Here is a 21,029-nt window from a genome sequence, read left to right as displayed (position 1 = left end):
GTGGACATAGTCTTAAACTACATGCCAAACACAATCAACTTTGCAATTTAAATTACCAGAAATAATTGTAAGGCATGTTGTTATGTCTATTGCAATCCTCTTTATGTATACTTTTGAAAAAGAAAAGAATATATAGAAAATTTTGTGCTTATCTATTTGAGATCTCTGATTAAAGATCTACTTTGATAAAGTTTTACTAATATATATACAACTCGCGGTATGCATGGCGTTGACCTTAGTAAATATATATATAAATATGTTCAGATTTTGATTAAAAACACATGTTTGTGAAACGAAAACTAAATAAAAAATGATTTCTTCTGCAAGAACATTTCCAGGAGACACTTAATTATGTCCATTGTCTTGCCTTTTGTAATCAATGTCGAAGTGTTTTATCTTCCATGAAATCTCTTAAACTTTAGTAGCTTCTTTTCTCGACCAATTCTGTTTTTCTTAGGGTTTGGTTTGGCATGTTGTTTTGGTCGGTATTTTATCGTACTAGGTGTTTCCATTCGACTGAAACTGAGGGAAATCATCATGAACGGTAGTTGGATTACAATCCTCTCTTTGTTGGTAATTTCTCAGCTGGCTTCTTCGAAAGTAACGTTGATCGGGAAAAACACATTTCTCTCATTTGATGATGTCGAAGCAAATTTCAGTAAGTTTTCTCAGTTTTATTTACTTGTTGTTTCGTTGATTTAGTTTACTTATATATCGTTTTATTAGGAATATGGACTAACTTATCCCAAAAGCTAGTTTAAGAGTTAATGATTACTATATCCTTTATATAATGTCCAAAGATCTTAATTTCAAGCGATGTAGGACATCCTAATACGTTTTTTTGTTTGTTGTTTGGATCACTAGAAAAATATAAGCCTTAGATTAGTTTACAAGGTTTAATCTGAACGGCAGAGTTACTACTATTACATGGCTTATTGGTTGGAACTCACAACCAATTAGCAATGAGTAGATTGGTGCTAACCTTTTATGTATATCACTTGGTAATTTCTCCAACTTCCAATGTGAGACTACTTCACTTAAACAATATGATTTGCATTATCATTATATACTGACTACTGAATATTTAACCAGATCGCTCTATTTTTGGAGCGATCAGTAACATATTTTTTACTTAAGAATTGTGTGTACACTAGACAACATTTCTTATATAAAAAAAGTTGTATTGACATGTTTTCAGCACCAGTTGTTAGAAGATCGGGAGAATACGGATTGTTGTACGCTGCAGAGCCTCTTGATGCGTGCTCGTACTTAACAAACATGGCGGAAAAAGGTTCGAAATTTAGGCCCTCGTATGTATTGATCGTCCGTGGTGGCTGTAGTTTTGAGGAAAAAATAAGAAATGCGCAGGAAGCTGGATACAAAGCTGCGATCGTCTATAACGATAGATATGAGGAGCTCTTAGTACGTAGTAAGTTCATAAGTTCTCAATGTTTATGTGAGTGTTATAAACATCTTTAATCGATGGTTGTTATAATCTTGAAAAAAAACAAAATCATAGTGGCAGGAAATTCATCTGGTGTCTATATACATGGTGTGCTTGTTACAAGAACATCAGGGGAGGTACTTAAAGAGTATACCAGTCGAGCTGAGATGGAGCTCTTGCTCATCCCGGGATTCGGGATTTCATCTTGGTCAATCATGGCTATCACTTTCGTATCGTTACTCGTCATTTCTGCCGTCCTAGCCTCTTATTTCTCTGTCCGTAGGCATCGAATTAGACAGCATGTGAGGGATTTACATCATGGTGGCCAAGGACATTCTCGTATGCCAAAAGACTTGTTGCAAAGCATGCCGACTGAAGTATATACCGGTGTTCTTGAAGAAGGTTCGACTTCTGTTACTTGTGCTATATGTATTGATGATTATCGCGTTGGTGAAATACTCAGGATCCTACCTTGCAAACACAGTAAGTCCCATTTTGTTCTATTCGACTTGGAGTTGGTTAATTATCTTTCATAAGCTTCTTTAAACTAGTTTTGTTAACTTTTTTTTTTACTCGGGGCAGAATATCATGCGGTGTGTATCGATTCTTGGCTCGGACGTTGTAGATCCTTTTGTCCGGTTTGTAAACAAAATCCAAGAACAGGAAATGATGTACCACCAGCATCAGAAACAACACCTTTGATTTCTCCTGGTCCGAACTCTATTACTTCACTACAATCGTTTTATGATCTACCAATAGTTGTCAGAGTATATCTGTAAGTACCTCATTACATCCCAAAGATATGCAACTAGAGAGCCAAAATGATTCATAAATAAAATGGAACAACCATCCGTTTAAAACCCAAAAAGACTAACCATAAAGAAGATAAATAAGCATGAACTATATAAGTTAGCTTCAAGTATAAAAGAAGAAAAAAAACATACCACATTCAAGTGTAACAAAACTAGTCCTCTTTTTTGTCACTAGGCTTATGCTCACTGCTTTCATCTTCAGGGACAGTAGTGGCCTGATCAACTCTTTCACGGACTGCTGTGGCGGTCCGGACTCCAGTAGGCTCCTCAACTTGACCGAGGCTCCGTAGCATCATAATGACCGCAACCAAGAACACAAGGATGTACACTGACCTAATCCCAATCATTGAGTTGATAAATCCCATGAACGATGGTCCGTTGATTTTCTTCTTCTCTGTTCTTCCTTCTCTATAGCCCTCTAGAAACCGAGACACTTGGGTCAAATGATCTTCCTCTTGGGTTATGGTCTCTATACCCGTCACCTGAATATTGTATGTTAATACAAAGAATTTGATGCAATTTCGGATACTGATAAAACCATTTTGTTTACCTGATCATACTCTTCATCTCCATCCCACACAACAATCTTAGGCAGATTTGTCTTCTTGTCTACATGAAACGAGTCAACAAACTCTTCAAACTGCTTCACACCGACGTAGCCAAAAACGAGGTCGCGGTTCGCATGAGCAGCTGCTCTCAATGCTTTGTATAGTTTCTCCAAGCTTTCGTGTGTTTCATCTTCCACGATCGTCAAGACAATCTTTCTCTCATCGTCCTTCAACAACTTCAATGTGTCATGGTTAATAGGTAGAATCAAAGGAAGAAAACTCTGTTTCACAAATTCCTCCAAGAATCCATCTGCAAACAAAAACCACATGGTGAAGCATGTCACTCAATCTACTTTAGAAAGATCTCACTGAAAGTTAACACTGACCTTCGAATGGCCCGTAAAACACGCTATGCTCATTGTAAGTTGGATGATTGGCAACTAATGCAGGAGCCTTATCAAAATCATAAGAAACCATAGTATCCTCTGAAACTTCCTTTGAAACAGCAAACCATGCCTTCTTCTTATACTTCCGACCTAATCCTGATATTATCGATTCGTTCAAACCAAACCCGATAAACACAGGGAAGAATGTCCCAGCATCTTCAACAAACTCCTTGACAGTTGAGTCTGACTCAAGAACCGCAACATCTGGAGCAACAAACTTCTTCAAGTAACGCACAAGCAAATCTGCTTTCCTTGGTCCATAGTACTCCATTGGAACTCCATGGTTATAAAGCATGAGAGTCGGAAATGCACTGCACAAAAGAAAGACAGAATAACACTAAAACATCAAAAATCGAAACTTTTCGGACTCTTGAATCATTCAATTAGCTAAGGTGATAGCAGAACTATAAAACATACTCAATCTCAATCTTCCGAGCGAGACGAGAATACTTATCAGCATTCAGCTTTGCAATCACAATAGGCTGCTTCAATTTAGCAAGAATTGGAGCAGCTGCGTCTAACTGCAACCAAACCAACAAGAAGAAATCAGCATCAATAACAAAAGCCACATCTTTCCATTGAAACAGAACATAGTTAATACAGAACTAAACTAAAGCTAAACAATTAGGGTTAGAAACTCGAAGCCATAACCTAAATTCGACTAAGTAATTGCAAGCATACAAATCTAGATCGTACTACTATAGGGAGCATAAAATTGAAAAGACCTCGGGATTGAGACGCTTGCAGTGACCACACCAAGGAGCATAGAAATCAACAAAGATGCAATCGAAAGTTGAAATCGCCGAGTCGAAATTCGAATCGGTGAGTTCTAAAACTGTTCCGTCGAGGGTGAATTGATCATCTGACGATGCAGAGATTGAGATTGATAACGTAAGAAACGAGATCCAACAAAGGAGTAACTTTAACGAACGCATCTCGATCTGATTTTCAGACCAAACTTAAGAAGGTTTCTGATACTACAAGACTGTGTAACAAACTAAACTAGTTTCTGACTTTCTTCTGATAAGTCTTACGTTACTTTAGGAGAAATCTCAGAAACTAGTTTGGATTATTTTCTTTGAAATTATAAAAAGATCCTTGATAAACCTAAATCTTTGTTATTTGATCACAATTTCATCGCCGCAAAGTCTAAACTTCAAAATCCAAAAAACCCGAACCTGAATCCGAATAGGTACCCAAACATATCTCAAATATAAGTATATATTAGTTATATTTATATTTATATATAGAAAATATTAGGATTTTTTTGGATATTTTAGTTATTTTTGTATATTTTTAAATATATTTAAGCAAAACTACTCGTGTTATTTTGGAAATTTTTGAAAATTTCAAGTAATTTAATAGATTTACATACGAAATTTTGATATTTCAATATATAAATAAATTCGAACCCGAACCCGAACCCGAACACGACCCAAAATCTTAAATTACCCGAACGGGTTTTAAATTTCTAAACCTGAAATACCCGAACCTGAAATACCCGATCCGAACCCGACCCGAATACCCGAACGCCCAAAGCTAATAGGAGGCACTAAATGTTAATCTCCGACCAAAAAACTACATAGACTTGAGAGCTGCTTGAAAAGAGAGAACGGAAAAGACATAGAAAAATGAAAGGACATTTTATTGAAAAATGTATATAATTATTTCTTTAAATTAGTTCAGCAATAAAAATCAAACAATAGAATTTCAAGAGTTAAAAATAATAATAAATTTTACATTAAAAATTGTAAACAACAAATAAAATAAAACAACGTATTTTTGATTGAACTACACTTATTAGTAAACAGATGAAATAATAAAGAATAAAAAATAAATTGTGTTTTTCTAGGAATGTCAATTAGACAATTAGGATCAAAGTACAAATCTAAATTTTAGTTCGATTCAGAATCCGAGATATCTCAACTTCAAAAGATCTTTTAGATTAAGATTGTTCCGGTTTGGCCATTATTCGGGTTTAGCTAAATGGAGTTGGAAGAGTGCCTCCTAAATAGATAGATGTGCTTGTCAATCCAAATCTATAAGTACTATATGACATAAAAGAATGAAAAAAAAAAACACAAAACACCGTGCAACACAAGTTAGTTTACATTATCATGCTCATGCATCCTAGTTGCAAATCTCCCATCGTAAAGTTCTTAGGAGGAGTTGGCGTAGGTGGAAAAATCTTCGCCACTGGCTCCTTCTGCTGAAACTTGTACGGTGGTTGGGCTAGTGGCCGTGTATATGGCGGTGGACAGTGGTGGAGGTACATGGATAGGAAGGGGTCAACTGACCCCATAAATTTAATAATTTTTTTTTACAAGCTTATGTTAGTAGTAATTGAATTAGTTTGCTTGAAATATCTAATAGGACCCCCATGTTTAGTTCTTCAACTTTGTTTTGAGTAATTGTTTATTGTTTTAAGTTTTTAATACGTAATATTTAACACTTACTCATTTTTTCATATATTTTCATGTTTCTTTTTCTACATTTTTTTTCTTCTCTTTCTCTTTAAATACAAATGAATTTTTACACTTCTTTTGATTTATCTTTAGACATTGGTTATACATTTAATTTCGATAAACAAATATCTTGAAAAAATATGATAAATATATTTCATACAATTTTGCTTCTCACCCATATATCAGATTAATTTAAACATATAAATTTATATTCAAATAGGGCTCCAATTTATGGAGTTTATAGAAATAATGACATTATTCTTCGTTTTGAAAAGAATTCTAATAGTACTTCGTGTTTTAGGAAAAAATAAGCATAAAATATTATGGGAACATTTTGTTTCGTGACGGTCAAATATATGACCCCGTAACATATATTTATGGCTCCACCACTGATGGTGGAGGAGCAATTGATTTTATGGCTGAGGTTGATTCGTCCAATAATTAGGTGCATTATTAGAGAAACCATTAGGAGCATTCATGTATCTCGACCCATAACATTGTTCCATCAAATACTTTTTCGATTCTCTCGCTGTTTATTCTGCCCGTTATTGCTCCATACTATAATAACATCTACGTCTGCTTTTATAATCTTTTCAAGTACTAGAGAGCTTTCACCTAACATAGCATTATTATCATAAGATGATTTCATGATTCCTCTCAATATGTTTTCAAAGCTTAACGTAAATCCAAATTTTTACTCGTATGATTTAGTAAATTAATAGTGATTAACTTAGTATCATTTTGAATATTCAAGCAAACTTCTACGAGATCAAATTGAACCAATAAAACTCTCTACATAGGTCGGAATTCAAAACCAATAAGTTTTGGGCAGCTGGCCAGATAAACTGAAATAAATAAATATGTCTAAACTGCCATGAGACAAATTTAAACCGAGCTAAATCGAGACAGAATCTGCATACTTTAGTAAGCGATCGCAACAAGGCGATAAGGATGCTAGAAGAGAGCAAAAATGTAGACACAAGAATATCTAAACCCATCGAAATCGATTGAGTTAACCCCGAGTTCTACAAAACAAGAACCACACATTCAACGAACATAAAATTCCTTCCCATGTTACAAGAAGTAGAGGACGAGGAGGACAAGCAAACATGGGGGAACATCTCTCCAAACCAGTTTGTAAAGAGGGACTCGTCGAGAAGCAGCACTCCAAAGCTATTGAGTGACTTTGCAAGAAGGAGAGGGACACTCGTCGTCAAGGGCGACTGAGCAAGAGATACATTAAAGGAGAGGCAGATCTGAGGGTCAGGGGGGTCAGGTGGTTCTGGTGGAGTCGGCGGAGAAGAAGACTCCGGTGGTGGAGCAGGAGGAGGCCTCAGATCAAGGAAAGCAACCGAAGACATCGGAAAACGACGAGAGTGGCTTGAAAACATATGAAAGAAAGTCAGCTCAGGTGTCTCACCGGAAAAAGAGATCCGCCTGAGAGATCTCGCCTTAGCAGCTAGCACCGATAGACAAGGAAGCTACCGGAGGAGCTACGTCGGAGGAAGAAGCTCATATCTTCAAGGGAAGCGGCTCATTGAATTCCGTGCCTGGGAGAGAATATTAGGGCCGTGCATGTCTAGTTAATTTTAAGTTTGATAGTTAGAAAATATCTAGGTATGGTAATCTAAAATACGAGATTGGTGAATATATTATTTTAAAGCTACTAACCTATATAACATCCACAAACACAGTTGATAAACGCATTATCACACACATTATGGAGTGGATGGACGCTCATTTAGTAGTAGATTATTATTTGTGGATCGGTTTTTCAAGATATATATACCGTTTTGCTTTGTTTGTCAATTATGAAATTTACATCTGTAGAAGAAGAAAAAAAGAGTTGAATTCTGAAAATATATTCTTGAATTATATTAAACAGTACAATACTAACAAACTGCCTACAATAAAAATTGGTTCGATAGAACGAAAAGACTGTAACTGAAACATGTTCACAGTACATTCACCACTAGACTACACAAATATATATAATTAGCTATACGAAAAATTTAGTTCGATGATCATGGTTATATTCCACAGATGATACTAGAGATGTTAATGATGGGTTAAAACCCACTGGGTACCCAAAACCCACATAAAATTTTGAGTCCATAGATCTATTTTTTCTGGAAAAAAAACACAGGTTTAAAATGGGCTGGGTACCCAAATAAAAAAAACCCATATGGGTTTACCTATATGGGTTTACCTCATTGGGTTATGGGTACTCACGAGTTTTTTTAAGTCCCTTTTCAAATGAATCAACATTTTCTTGTCAAAAAAGATTTCACATTTTTTCCCCTAAACCGCGATTTAACAGTTTACCGCCAAAAAAGACATTCAACATTTTCCCGCCAAAAAAGACATTCAACATTTTCCCGCCAAAAACGATAATCAACATTTTCCCGCCAAAACGCAATTCAACATTTTCCCGCCAAAAACGACAATCAACATTTTCCCGCCAAAACACAATTCAACATTTTCGCGCCAAAAACGACCTTCAACATTTTTCCGCCAAAACGCAATTCAACATTTTCCCGCCAAAAACGGGATTCAACATTTTCCGCCAAAAATGATTTCACATTTTCCAGCCAAAAATGCAATTTAACATTTTCCCACCAAAATCGACATTCAACATTTTCCCGCCAAATAGATTTCACATTTTCCGGTCAAAAACGCAATTTAACATTTTCCCGCCAAAAATGATATTTAACATTTTTCCGCCAAAAACGCAATTTAACATTTTTCCCCCAAAAAACGCAATTTAACATTTTCCTGCCAAAAACGCAATTCAACCTTTTTCCTATCAAATATATATGTAATACAGAAAATAAATTTAATTTAAAATATATTTATAAGCAAAATATAGACACAACATACATATAATAGTATATTAACAGTTAAACATAAACTCTAAGAAAATGATAAAAACCAAGTTGGGTACCCACAGGTAGTCTCGGAACAATCAGTTTTTTTCGGACTTTACCCACTAAATCAAAAACCCATCTGGGTTTTCTAAAATTGGGTTTTTTGTGGGCGAGTTTATTTTGGGTTTAGGTCGGGCTGGGCTTTTTTACCCACCACAACATCTCTAGATGATACACCAAAAATGTTTCAAATAACAGGATTTAGTACGTGCAGAAAATCATACATGTATAGATACAAAAAGAATTATGAATTCATGAAAAGAAGTGAAAATAAAGTAAAAAATGATGAATGATAAAATTAAGTTAATTAAACGAGAAAAATGATACCATTAATAGTCTTGAGTAAATTTTCCAAGGATTTCTTCTATCCCGTCATGTAGGAGATTCTATCTTCAAGAGACATGCATGCGCTTAAACACTAATCTTACAATTTGTTATGAGCGTAGGCATATCATGTGGTTGGAAGATGATGATTCCATCGAGCTAGATGCCTAGATCAATGATGTTTTGTTAGTTGTTATTGTTCTTGAGGGACCTATAAGGAAAAAAAAAATAGGGAGGTTTTATTAGGGGAAAATGTCAAAAAAATCACCAACTTTAAATTTGGGACGATTTAATCTTGAACTTCACATAAGACAAATAAATCGTAATATTTTTGTTGACTTTCTAAATAAATGACAAAGTTTTTGTTGATTTGCCATTTGAGTCATGTCGTTAAATAGATTAACAAAACTTTTTACGATGTTAATGTTCCGTTTATCTGCTCTATTAGAACAAAACGATGTCGTTTATTGCTAGACAAAAGACGGCGTTTTGTCTGTTGAAACAAATTTAAACCCTAAATCCTCAAATTGATTTCATTATCTCAAATCCTATAGAAGCCGAATCGATTCAAATCCCATCTGGCGAGGAGACGAACGATGTTCCTCAGCTCAAATCAAATCGAAAGAAGAGAAAACGGAAGAAGGAAGTTGAAGTAGACGATGTCGTTTTGTTTTAACAGAGCAAATAAACGAGACATAAACGCTGTAAAATATTTTTGTTAACCTATATAACATCCCTTGGAGTGAATTTAAGAATTGTTCTTCCAAAACTTTTGCATTGTATCCCTTTCAAATTTATATAATTATCCATTTGAATTTTTTTAATTTATCAATATGGCATAAGATACACAAATTATTAAAAAAAAATCCTTCACTACTTCTTTTTAAATAATATCTCAATTTTTCCTACAATTATATAAATTTCAAAATTATCTAAAATACTCATTTTTTATATTAATTTAGCTTAGAGGTTGAATAGTAGTTTTGACTATCTTGATTGTTCGAACCCAACTTATTATCCAAGTTTTTTTCGTCTTGGTTTTAGTTTAAAATATTCAAACAATTTCTCCTCTGTTTTTGTTATAATTCAAGTCTAAAAAATAATCTAGGCCTAAATATTATTTTTAAGACCTGAAGAACAACGTTAAAATTCGAATCCTAACAATTAATGTTACTCGAGCTCAGGTGGATGAGACTGTTCTTTGCTTTTATAATATTCCGTTTTTTAAAATATGGTGGTGGATGCGGTAATTGTAAAAGAAAATATTTGGTCATCTATGTCACCAAAGTATATTTATCTTTGGTTAAATATGCTGAGAGAACTCCACTGTTAAGCATATTTGGGCTGGAGTAACTTTAAAATAGTGACCTTCCAAAAAATGATTGTCGAAACTATGCGAATGAAGAGAAAGCATTAAGAAAGATCATCTGGTGATTTGTAGGGTCGGTAAACAACTCTTTAAAATATTTCGAATGTAACAATGTACCATCGGACAGGGGTGGGTCCATGGGTCCGAGAGAAGATGTAGGGCCCACTGGTATGGGCGGTTAGGGCGTTACAAGTTATATCGGAGCCGAATTCATACGTGTATGAAGTCAAGAAAGCTCACATCATTGGGGTGACGGTCTTGGTTTGCAACGAAGACGTTATGATTTGTTAGTGAGGGTGAATTATAACACCTTAGTTTCAAAAATATGGTGGTGCATGCGGTTAGGTTCAAAAGAATTAAATTGGACACCTATACTACCAAATAGCATTTATCTTTTCGGTCAAACATGCTGAGAGAACTCCACAGTTAAGTGTGCTTGGCTAAAGTAATTTTAGGATGGATGATCTTCCGAAAAGGGATTGTTAAAACCATACGAATGAGGACAAAGTATGGAGAAAGATCATGTGGTTATTTATAAGGTCATTAAACAAGACTATAAACCTTCCAAAAATAGTATCATATACATTAAAAAGCTCTCAGACACATTTATCGAGAGACTTTTTCCGATCATGGTTTTCGACGCCGGCGAAGACGCAAAACGCCGGCGTCGGGATTTAGCTTTTCTATTTTTCTTGCTTGGGTTCCATTTTATTTCTATTATGTCTCCTTTGCTACCAGCTTCCTTCTCCCCTCTGCAAACCCTATTTCAACCTTTTCAAACCTTACCCCGCTTATCATTTCATTCTGGAGACAACAAGACAAGCGACGGTGGAAGGCAATGGGGTCCGGCATTTGCCCTCCCACTTCACCACCTGTTCACGACACCACCGATTTACAGCGATGAAGCTCTCTTGAAAAATCCTATTATCATCGCTAAGCCTTTTGTTTCTAGATCAGATCTGCTCATCCCAAAAGAGCACTCACACCGGACCTCGTTGATGGCAGGAGAACTCACTCTTGGACCGTCAGATGCGCCATGTCCGGTGGAGACGTAGACGGCGCACGGCGGATCTATCTTTTGGGTGGCAAGCCACTTGTCCTCTGTTAGCGCTTCATCAGAAAAAAATGGTGAGCCTTTGCTCCCATGCAACCGGATTTTATAGATCTGTCCCTTCAACTGCTCAGCCAAGATTCACTCTTTCCACTTATCCGGTGATGGCCTCCATCTCCGATCATTCGCCTCCGGTGATGTTAAATCGGGTCAGTGAGCTACCGATCATTCCGTTGAAGCGGCGGCAACAAGCTTCTGACAAAACCCTAATCCTCAAGTTGGGCTATTCCTTTGTGCTAGGCCCATTATCTGCTGGCTCTTTATTGTTTCCCCCTCATTCCATGAAGTGCTGTAAGTTTTGGACCCTTAAATTAACGTGGCCCAGGTCTGTTCTATTTCTTATTTTGTCAAACCCTACTCTATTGTGTTCAACTTTGCTGAGATCGGTTATTGACGCCTCCCTCACTCTGTTTTATCACCAATAGTTAGATTAGACAAACCCCATCTATTGATCCTGGTCGATGAAACTTGTAGTGTCCTAGAGCTTTTTTCAGAAACCTACTTACCATTTAAGAAACCCTTGTTGCAACCTTCCTCTTCATTTGAGAGAATTTTTGCAAGACCTCCACCCTCTTTGCTGCAAAACCATGTGTGTTTCCTAATGTGCTCCTTTGATGGTGCGTGCATTGAGTTAGGGCTATCCAAGGTCATCGACACTTTATCAACGTCACTATGCCTCTTTTGGAATGTGACCATTCAACAATTTCCCAGAATCCTTGTGGAATTATTTTCGACTCACCATTCGTTTGTTTATGGCAAGGTACTATCTTGTTCTTGTCTCCAACGTATGGACTTATCGTCGTATTATCCTATCTATGTTATTGTTCAATCTATTTTGAGAACTCTCCTTGTTGTATCCAACCATGAGGTTGATGATTGTCTACTCTTTGTATTTTTTCTTGCCTGAGTTGAATGAAAGTACTTTTGACAAAAAAAAAAAAAAAAAAAAAAACTTTCAAAAATAGTATACCAACCATCAAATAGAAATATATATATGAATCCGAAAAATTTGTGGAACCCAATGATAAAAGTGGTCGGGGCGTTACACTTTACCACTCGACAAAAGAAATTTGGTTATTCTCTGATCCTTATCCATTATCGAAATTTGTGGAACCCAGTGATAGAAGTCATCTTCTTCTTAGAAATATCGAAGCACCAGTTTGTAAGTGCACTTGATTGAGTGGATTTACCTTTCTTATTCCACTCCAAAATTTCATTTACATTTACGTATGTTCTAAAATCTTAATTTATAAATAATCAATAACATATTTTATTCCAACAGTTTCAAAATTGGCGATGTTGAAAAAAGTTTTGTTTCATATTATTTGAAAGGTGAACAAAAAATTAAACCATAGAAGATAAGATATTGAAGAATGCCAATGGAAATATGATAACTAAACCTCTCTCTTCTCACACATTGAAAATTGTCGAAAACACCCTTATCCCTGACACAATCTTTGTTGGAAAAAAAACAAGATTATCGACATAAAATCAGAGCATTAAATGCTCTAAAAATTTCTGGGTAAAGATAGCGAAATATATAGGCGGTGTTAAGAGAATGATTATAGAGATATTTCTCGATTTATGGAAATATATGTCATATGAGTTCATGTATTTATTACCGCATCTACTTGATCGTTGCCCACGCAAAACAAAAGAGAACAACCATAAAAATATTGCGGAAAATTTAATGCGACGAAAAACATAGAAGAAAAATATGTTTAATTATGATAATGAAATCCTGTTAATGTCTAATTATCTGATAACAAAATCGAGCTTTGAATGACCGTTTTATATTATCAATAAGAAACATGTTATTGGGTTCTGAGTAATAGTGTGATAATATATTTGTTAGAGATTGGGATAGAACAAGATTATTGGAAACACAATAAACAACAAGTTACAAAATATAACAGCTTTAGTCGTTAAGAAGTTTGTTTATCAATAAAAAGGTCATAACAAAATATTAGTACTAAAACAAATGGTTAATAACTTATGTATTAAAAACTAATGTATGTGATGTAAGTGAGTTTAATTGTAAGAATGATATCTGATATAATATTTTAGTTATCCGATAGAGTTGCAATAAGAAACATGCTTTTGAGTTATCATTAATAATGTGATAATAACTTTGGAGTAGCAATAAGAACCATGTTTTTGAGTTATAACTAATAGTGTGATAAGAACTTTGTTACAGCTTAGGTTAGCACAAGAATATAAAAAACCGAGCAACAACTAGTTGTTATGAAAATAGTAGTAGGCGGTAAGATGTGTATTAGTGAATAACAAGATCTTAGTAAGTTAACTTAGAAAAATTCCTTGGTAACAAAATAAATGATAACAAAATAACTAATGTATTAATAACTGAAGTATGTGATGTAACTGAGTTTAATTATTTATTTATCGGATAACATAAATCGAGCTTTGAATGGCCGTTTTATATTAGCAATAAGAACACATGTTATTGAGTTATCATTCATAGCATGATAAACTATTTGTTATAGATTGGGTTAGAATAAGAATGTAGCAAAACTAGCAACAACAAGTTGTAACGATAAACAGCTTTAGGCGATAATAGGATTATTAGTCAATAACAAAGTTAAACAGATTCCTCCTCATTAGAGAATGATTGATGGATCCTTCTATTCCCAGTTGGATTCTTGGAGATCCTTCCTTGCTTAGCAGATTTCCTGCCACGAACACCTTTCAAAATTGTAGAGATTTTTTGTTTTTGGGGGCTATAACCACTTCAGATGGGATGCAACCACCAGAAAACATATCATTATTGAACTTCAATCCTTCGGCCGCCAACTTTACCATAATATATACCCGTGGATCTACTTTGTCATCTGACCACAAAACATCTTGGGCTGGATCAAGGACGGCTTCGGGACGGAAGATAGGATCAACGCGGTAACTATACAATTAGAGAGGAGAAATTACAATTAGCAGATAAGCCTAAAAGAGGTATATGATTATCAGGTAAGACATACTTTAACAGCTAATAAAACGTTTATCACCTTGCAATTATTGTCTAGATCTTTGGCGTTGCTAAGCTTAAACGGAACCACCTAGTGAGGATTTAGATCAACAACCTCTTCTTCCGACTCAGAATCGACTGTCTCCTTGGATAAGGACCTTCTTGAATAGCGGGTGTGACTTGAAAAACAACAAATTGTAGGGCGTATAATAGCTCTTGGACAGTCACATAAGTAGTTGCAAGTTGTTCAACTTCTCTCTCTTTAATCGATTTCATCGTCATCTCAAAAGTCAATCCCAGAAAAAATAAAAATTAGGAACACCAAAGTAGAACTGAATTCAGAAACAATAAACAAAAATTGCATTTGATTTAGATACTTACTTGGACGAATTGATCGGAAAACCCCACACTTGAATTGGAGAATCAATTTGAACATCGGAAAAAAAAAAGAAAAACAGAGAGAAAGAGACGAAATAAGACTAGTACTGATAGAAAAAGCAGTTGAATGAGAAACAAAACAACGCAACTCTTCGGATTAGCATTGTTCTCTTGATTAATATGACAACTATTCCCAAAAAAATTTTGTAAATCAAATCTCTGGAAGAGATATGATATCTCTCGTCCTGACACACACCTGTTAGTTTACATATATGTGTCTTAAAGTTTGATAGGCATATAGGGGTTTATATGTCATTATTATGATATATAAACTACTCAAACAGTGTATAATCTTGTCAGTTAATTATCAAATCTTCTATGGTCATCTATTGTAGATTCTCTTATTTGAATCTTTATATTATTACATCTACTTATATCCTAAAATCTTAATTCAATAAAACATTCAAAGACATCTTTTTTATTGTATACATGTTGAAAATTGGCATCTAAACATCAGTTTGATTGCTACTAATTTTTATTTAAGTAATAATTATAATTCAAATGATAAATCAACTGAGACAATTCAAATTCCAAAAACATAGAAAACCTAAAACGAGCATGCGTGCATATGGAGCTGCTTATTAACTAAATAAATAAAGTTGGTCATATGTAGACGACCGTTGGTCGCCGACCAAAACAAATTTGGTCAAATGTTTTACATGGATATTTGGAGCTAGCTTGTTATTTTATTAAACTTTGTTGTTTTCTAAAATTTCTTACAATTCACGAGATAAAATAATAATAAAAGCATATAATAGATGAATAATGAAAGGAAGACCACAAATATTTGTAGATTTAGAAAGATCGCAAGTTCGCAACATAAAGCAGTTAAGCAAATGGGTTTTGAAGATGGACCAAGATGTCTTATGTCTCATCCAGCTCACCCTTCTCATAACTTGTCCGTTCGATACAGATTCAACTTTCGTATCGGTTGCTTTACATGTGGCGGGAAAGCAGCTGCTACGACGCCGGATTGTCTCTACTACTACTGCACCACCTGCGAGGTGACGTTCCACAATGGTTGCCATCAACGTCCAAGAAGGATAACACATCCTTATCACCTCCAACATCCTCTTACTCTCTTCTATCGAAACCCCGAAACCAGAGTTATATCCAACATCATCCCTGATGCTTGTCCTGGTAAAATTGAGGATACATCAGGTCCAGAGAAGTATGAATTCGTGGATATCGTCCCGTATAAGTCTGATATCATATTCAACAAATGCACTTGGTGTGCAAAAGATTTCAAAGGTGATTGGTTTTATCGTTGTTTGATCTGTAGTTTTTGCTTGGATCTCTCTTGTGCGGCAACTCTTCCACTTCTTACTATTACAAACCCGAAAAGCCATCACCACTCTCTCGTCTTCTTACCCCGGCCATTATTAGTTCCATGTGATGCTTGTGGGTTGGTTGACGGGTTGGAACCAAGTTATGCTTGTTTCCAATGTAATTACATGGTTCATCAGAATTGCATAGACTTACCCCGAGTCATAAAAATCACGCGTCACCCGCACCGGCTCTCTCATACTCCTTATTGTTCATCTTTGACTTCGTCATGCCAAATCTGCTATAAAGAGGTTGATATCAAGTATGGGCAATATTCTTGCCATCTCCAAGATTGTTTTTATGTAGTCCATTCTAAATGTGCAACACATGAAAATGTTTGGGATGGGAAGGAACTCGAGTGGGAAATCGAGTCTGATGAAACTGAAGATATTTCACCTTTTAGGAACCTAGGTGATGGTTTCATAAAGCATTTTTGTCACAAACACCGTTTGAAGCTCAAGAATCATGATGGTGCTCGAGACACAGAAAAGCAATGTCGAGCGTGCATATATCCAATTGTTTCTCACCAATTTTACCATTGCAAGAAATGCAATTACTCTCTCCACGAGGTATGTGCTGGCCTTTCTCGAAAACTGGATCATGCATTGCACAATCACACTCTTATCCTATCTCCATCTCCCGGAAAGTTTTGTTGTTCAGCTTGTTCCCGAGAATCCACTGGTTTCAGTTACATATGCTCTAATAAAGGTTGCCAAGATTTTGTTCTAGATGTTCGATGCATCTCAGTGCTAGAGTATTTCATCCATAGAAGTCACGAACATCCCATTTTTATCTCCACATCCTACAACAGTAAAGACGAGATCCTCTGCAAAGTTTGCAAGAAAAGATGTTTGGGGGCTCATCTACAGTGTACGTTATGCGAGTTTACTATGTGTTACTCATGTGCTATCATTCCAGATGAAATACACTACAAATTTGACAAGCATCCTCTCACCCTTTCTTGTGGGGAAAGCGCGGATAACACGTATTGGTGCGAGGTGTGTGAAAAACAATTGGATCCAAAAGAATGGTTCTACACATGTAACAAATGTTGCATCACCATCCACCTTCATTGCATATTTGGATCTTCTGTCTTTATGAAACCTGGTTCCATATTTCGTGATTATTATGGAAAGGTGCAAGTTTTTCGAAACAATAGTAACACTCGACAACTCTGTTATATGTGTCACAACCGTTGTACCGGTTTGATCTTCTACGAAGGCTACAGAAGGAATGCTACATATTACTACAATCATAGCAATCGATCAACTCATAGAATGATTTTTTGCTCTTTGGAATGTGAGATATTAGGGATGAGAAAACGTCGTCTCATCCGTCTTCCGAGGTAAGTGTTTACGGCTGAATTTAAAAACTAAGTACACAAATTTGTCTCTTATAATCTCATAGTTCATCAATCCGTCAATTCGATTATTTGATTATATCTTTGGTACACTTGTGTTGTTATCAAGTTTTTTCTTCGAATATGTAATGATTTGTAAGAAGTCATCGTTGGTTACCAATCGTTGGTTTTAATTATATTTAGTGTCTCTAACTTAGATACTTTCTTGTTTTATGATTTTTGGAAACATCTTTTTCAAATGGGAAAGTTGTATATGTCATCTATAAATTAATTCAAGTATGAACTCCCAAAAATACAAATAAATATCTTTATTTTATTTTAGTTTTGTAATACACAAATGAATATCTTGGACTATAATTACGTGGAGGATTTGAGAAACCATTAGGAGTATTCATGTATCCCGACGCATAACATTGTTCCATCAAATACACTTTTTGATTCGACGGCTGTTCATTTTTTCCGTTATTGCTCCATACTATAATAACATATACGCCTTCTTTTGAAATCTTTTCAAGTATTTTTTGTGGATCAATTTTTCCAGATACATATACCGTTTTGATTTGCTTGTCAATCATGAAACTCACATCTCTCTAGGAAATAAAAAAGCGTGTAATATCAACAAACTGGCTAATTGGTTCGATACAGCGAAGAGATTGGAACTAAAAAGTGTTCACAGTACATTCATCTCTAGACTGCACAAAAGTATAGTATCTTATTAGCTATACAAAATATTAGTTTGATGATCATGGTAACATTTCCGCAGATGATACATACCAAAAACTTTTAAATAATAGGATTTTGTAAATGCAGATGATACACATAAATTAAATCATGAAAGTCATATATGTTATATACTTATATTATATGTATAGATACAACAACAAAATCATTATGAATTTAGAAAAAAGTGAATAATAATAATAAAATCAAATTGTAAATTAAACGAGAAAAGTGATAGAATATGAGACCATTTCCAAAAATTTATTCCATCCCGACATAGGAGATTCTATTTTCAAGAGACATATCTGCACTTAAAAACATATATAAGATTTAGTAAACACTTTCAAATAAGCATAAAATATATACTCTAATCTTACAATCTATTAAAAGGGTAGGCATATCATGTGACTGGAAGATGAATCCATCGATTTAGTTTAAAAATGTTTTGTTATTTCTATATCAATATCTGAATGGTAATATATAAGAGATCTATGAATTTTTAATTTCCTTAGTAAAATCCTCTGAGATTCTTTTAGTTTCCTTATATACGGAATACCTTATACTGTTATACATCTTCTCACTTCTCCATATCCCAAAAAATGGTTGTCGAAATAGTTATCGTCTTGCTCCTCGTTTCAGAGCTTTGGGCCTCGGCCCATTAATCCATGAACTACTCTTACATGCCATTTCCATTTGTTGACAATTCAAAAACGAATAATATATAGAAATCTTTTTGTGTGAGAATATTTCGATGCAATTTGCTGATATGACGGTGAAGATTCACTCTTTGTGAAGTTTTTCTAATGGTAATATTTTGTTTATTCGATACGGCAAGAGATAAGGAATTGACATACCTTCACTCGAAAAGTCATTGTTTTTTTCGCGACAGATTCTTATCCACGCAAATGGGCCAGATTGTGTTTTAGTAGTTTTATCATTTTTAGAATATGCCAAATCTTTTCTAAAATTAAAAACGAATTGTTTCGACGTACGTATGCAATTATGCATAAACAAAGACGCAAACGCCAAGAAATTGTCATAATACTCTATATCAATGTTTTTAGATATTGTCTTAAAATAATCAATGAAGATAAGTTGACACGCAGTAGTGTACATTTCATATTATTTTACGTTCTATTAATGTTTACATTTCATATATGACAAAGAAATAAATATTTATAAACTCGTTTTGGGGTCATTTTCGCATAAAATGGCTACTCAAGAAGACCAACTTTAACGTATAGGAGGATTAAATTATGTACAATATTTTGATGGACCGGGTGGATTAGGTGCACGTGATTGTAATTATAAAATTAAATCGCACGATTCACGCCACTTTGAATATACATTTGTTTTTGTCAACCCATTTTGATATATGAATATAGAATCATACATATTACATCAAAGATATATAAAACATAACACGCCAATTACAATATTCAATGCAGGTGATGCGTGCCAATGGTGATAATGGGTGTCATGAATAATATATAGAATAACGTATATGATTCTCTAAACGTGTTTTATTTTTGTGAAGATTATCTCTAATCATATATGTTCTAATAGATTCAGAACGGGATTTATCATGTCTTGTAATGGACATGTCGACCCTTAACATGTGCCAACTAGTTTCTAATTTTTATAATAAAGAAAATTATGCATATATCATTGAGTACGTAAGACCGATTACTAAGCAAGCTGCGTGATACTTAGTTGGCTTGTTCGATAAAAAAATGGAAACGGGCTGATAAAATAGTAAGAGATAAGACCAGTGGCAAACGTGATATGATAAATGCTTAGATAGTGGGTACTATACAGCTTTATTCTAAAAGAAAAATACTATTAATTTCATTGGATATATAATGTACGTATATGTTGATATTAAAATATAAGCTACAATGTGACAAAAAAAAAAAAGAGAAAAGAAAAACAAAATAATATATCTACTTATTATGCGTAGGGCAACAACCCAACATACTTGGTTCCTATCACAAGAAACACGTTTTGGCCAAGTTGTTATTTCACACCTTTGTCACAAAACCAGAAAGAGGTTGGAAACTAGATTACCATACAGAAAGTAAAAGAAAGTTTGACCAAAAAAGGAAAAAAAAAAACAAAAAAAGTAAAAATAATGTTGTAGTTCTAACCACCGACTTAAAAATAATGATGTAGTTTGAATGGTAATCGAATTAGTGTGGTGCAGTTCAAATAGTAACATTTCAAAATTTAAATTTTAATTATTTTGTTTTTATTTTTCAACAGTTTTGAATCCATAAATATTTAACTTTTAGCTATTAAAAATAGATGATTTGAATAAAAACAATTCGAAATATAAAATATGTTAAGAAGTATTATCGACTCTTATACGTTATCAAATTTTGTGGACTTTTAACTCAAAATCAATCGGTAATACACTACAAGAAAACAGGTGATAAACGACTTACAGGGCAGTCGCATAGTAGTCGTAAAAAATGATAATACGACTAATCAGCGACTAACGACGTTAGTCATTATTACATAGTCGCTGAATGAGATAGTCGTGAATTAGTCGTTGATCGACGACTATATTACGACAATAACACAATCAGTAAACAATGGTCGTTGTATAGTCGTATCGTTTTGGCGACTATTTAACGACCATAGCACGATTAATTGTCCTGTACGAAGCGTGTGAAACACGTGGTCGTATAATAGTCGTATAATTGTTTCCGACGATTGGACGACTATTGGACGACTAATTCTATCAATGTAAGGAAATA

At 34.6% G+C, this 21,029-nt stretch overlaps 5 protein-coding genes, 1 long non-coding RNA gene and 1 pseudogene across 7 annotated transcripts; 3 read left to right on the top strand and 4 right to left on the bottom strand.

The window, feature by feature from the left end:
* Nucleotides 1-404: 404 nt before the first annotated feature.
* AT1G35625 (RING/U-box superfamily protein) lies at nt 405-2,223 on the top strand (the record flags this gene model as incomplete). Its single annotated transcript, NM_001333165.1, has 4 exons — nt 405-658; nt 1,199-1,429; nt 1,520-1,927; nt 2,027-2,223. The coding sequence occupies exons 1-4, from the start codon at nt 538-540 to the stop codon at nt 2,221-2,223; spliced, it is 957 nt and encodes a 318-aa protein (NP_001319153.1). The 5' UTR covers nt 405-537.
* On the bottom strand, nt 2,222-4,343 carry PDIL5-2 (PDI-like 5-2). The gene is made up of 5 exons (NM_103262.5): nt 3,976-4,343; nt 3,668-3,771; nt 3,191-3,561; nt 2,807-3,114; nt 2,222-2,738 (listed from the first exon to the last, which is right to left on the bottom strand). Exons 1-5 carry the CDS (start codon nt 4,183-4,185, stop codon nt 2,409-2,411), a joined length of 1,323 nt encoding a protein of 440 aa, NP_564462.1. The 5' UTR covers nt 4,186-4,343; the 3' UTR covers nt 2,222-2,408.
* A 1,698-nt stretch (nt 4,344-6,041) lies between these two features.
* On the top strand, nt 6,042-6,388 carry AT1G06913. Its single transcript, NR_139165.1, has one exon. It is a non-coding gene; the product is annotated as an other RNA (long non-coding RNA).
* Nucleotides 6,389-6,740: 352 nt separating this feature from the next.
* Nucleotides 6,741-7,106, bottom strand: AT1G35617 (uncharacterized protein; the record flags this gene model as incomplete). The annotated part of the gene is made up of 1 exon (NM_103261.1): nt 6,741-7,106. One exon carries the CDS (start codon nt 7,104-7,106, stop codon nt 6,741-6,743), a length of 366 nt encoding a protein of 121 aa, NP_174797.1.
* A 4,023-nt stretch (nt 7,107-11,129) lies between these two features.
* AT1G35614 (uncharacterized protein) lies at nt 11,130-12,097 on the bottom strand (the record flags this gene model as incomplete). The annotated part of the gene is made up of 3 exons (NM_103260.1): nt 11,130-11,207; nt 11,327-11,445; nt 11,953-12,097. The coding sequence occupies 3 exons, from the start codon at nt 12,095-12,097 to the stop codon at nt 11,130-11,132; spliced, it is 342 nt and encodes a 113-aa protein (NP_174796.1).
* A 1,898-nt stretch (nt 12,098-13,995) lies between these two features.
* Nucleotides 13,996-15,046, bottom strand: AT1G35612 (annotated as a pseudogene; the record flags this gene model as incomplete). The annotated part of the gene is made up of 1 exon: nt 13,996-15,046.
* Nucleotides 15,047-15,700: 654 nt separating this feature from the next.
* AT1G35610 (Cysteine/Histidine-rich C1 domain family protein) lies at nt 15,701-17,628 on the top strand (the record flags this gene model as incomplete). The annotated part of the gene is made up of 1 exon (NM_103258.2): nt 15,701-17,628. The coding sequence occupies one exon, from the start codon at nt 15,701-15,703 to the stop codon at nt 17,537-17,539; it is 1,839 nt and encodes a 612-aa protein (NP_174794.1). The 3' UTR covers nt 17,540-17,628.
* Nucleotides 17,629-21,029: the final 3,401 nt, after the last annotated feature.

Source organism: Arabidopsis thaliana, assembly GCF_000001735.4.
Source record: "Arabidopsis thaliana chromosome 1 sequence".
Classification (NCBI taxonomy): domain Eukaryota; kingdom Viridiplantae; phylum Streptophyta; class Magnoliopsida; order Brassicales; family Brassicaceae; genus Arabidopsis; species Arabidopsis thaliana.
This window is presented reverse-complemented; position numbering and strand designations above follow the sequence as displayed.

What these genes read in the sequence shown, in the direction of transcription:
- PDIL5-2 (NM_103262.5), bottom strand. Translation starts at nt 4,185, where the DNA reads ATGCGTTCGTTAAAGTTACTCCTTTGTTGGATCTCGTTTCTTACGTTA. An exon ending in GCAAGCGTCTCAATCCCGAG is followed by an intron (nt 3,772 to 3,975) that starts GTCTTTTCAATT and finishes GTTTGGTTGCAG; the next exon opens with TTAGACGCAGCTGCTCCAAT. An exon ending in GTTTTACGGGCCATTCGAAG is followed by an intron (nt 3,115 to 3,190) that starts GTCAGTGTTAAC and finishes TTTTGTTTGCAG; the next exon opens with ATGGATTCTTGGAGGAATTT.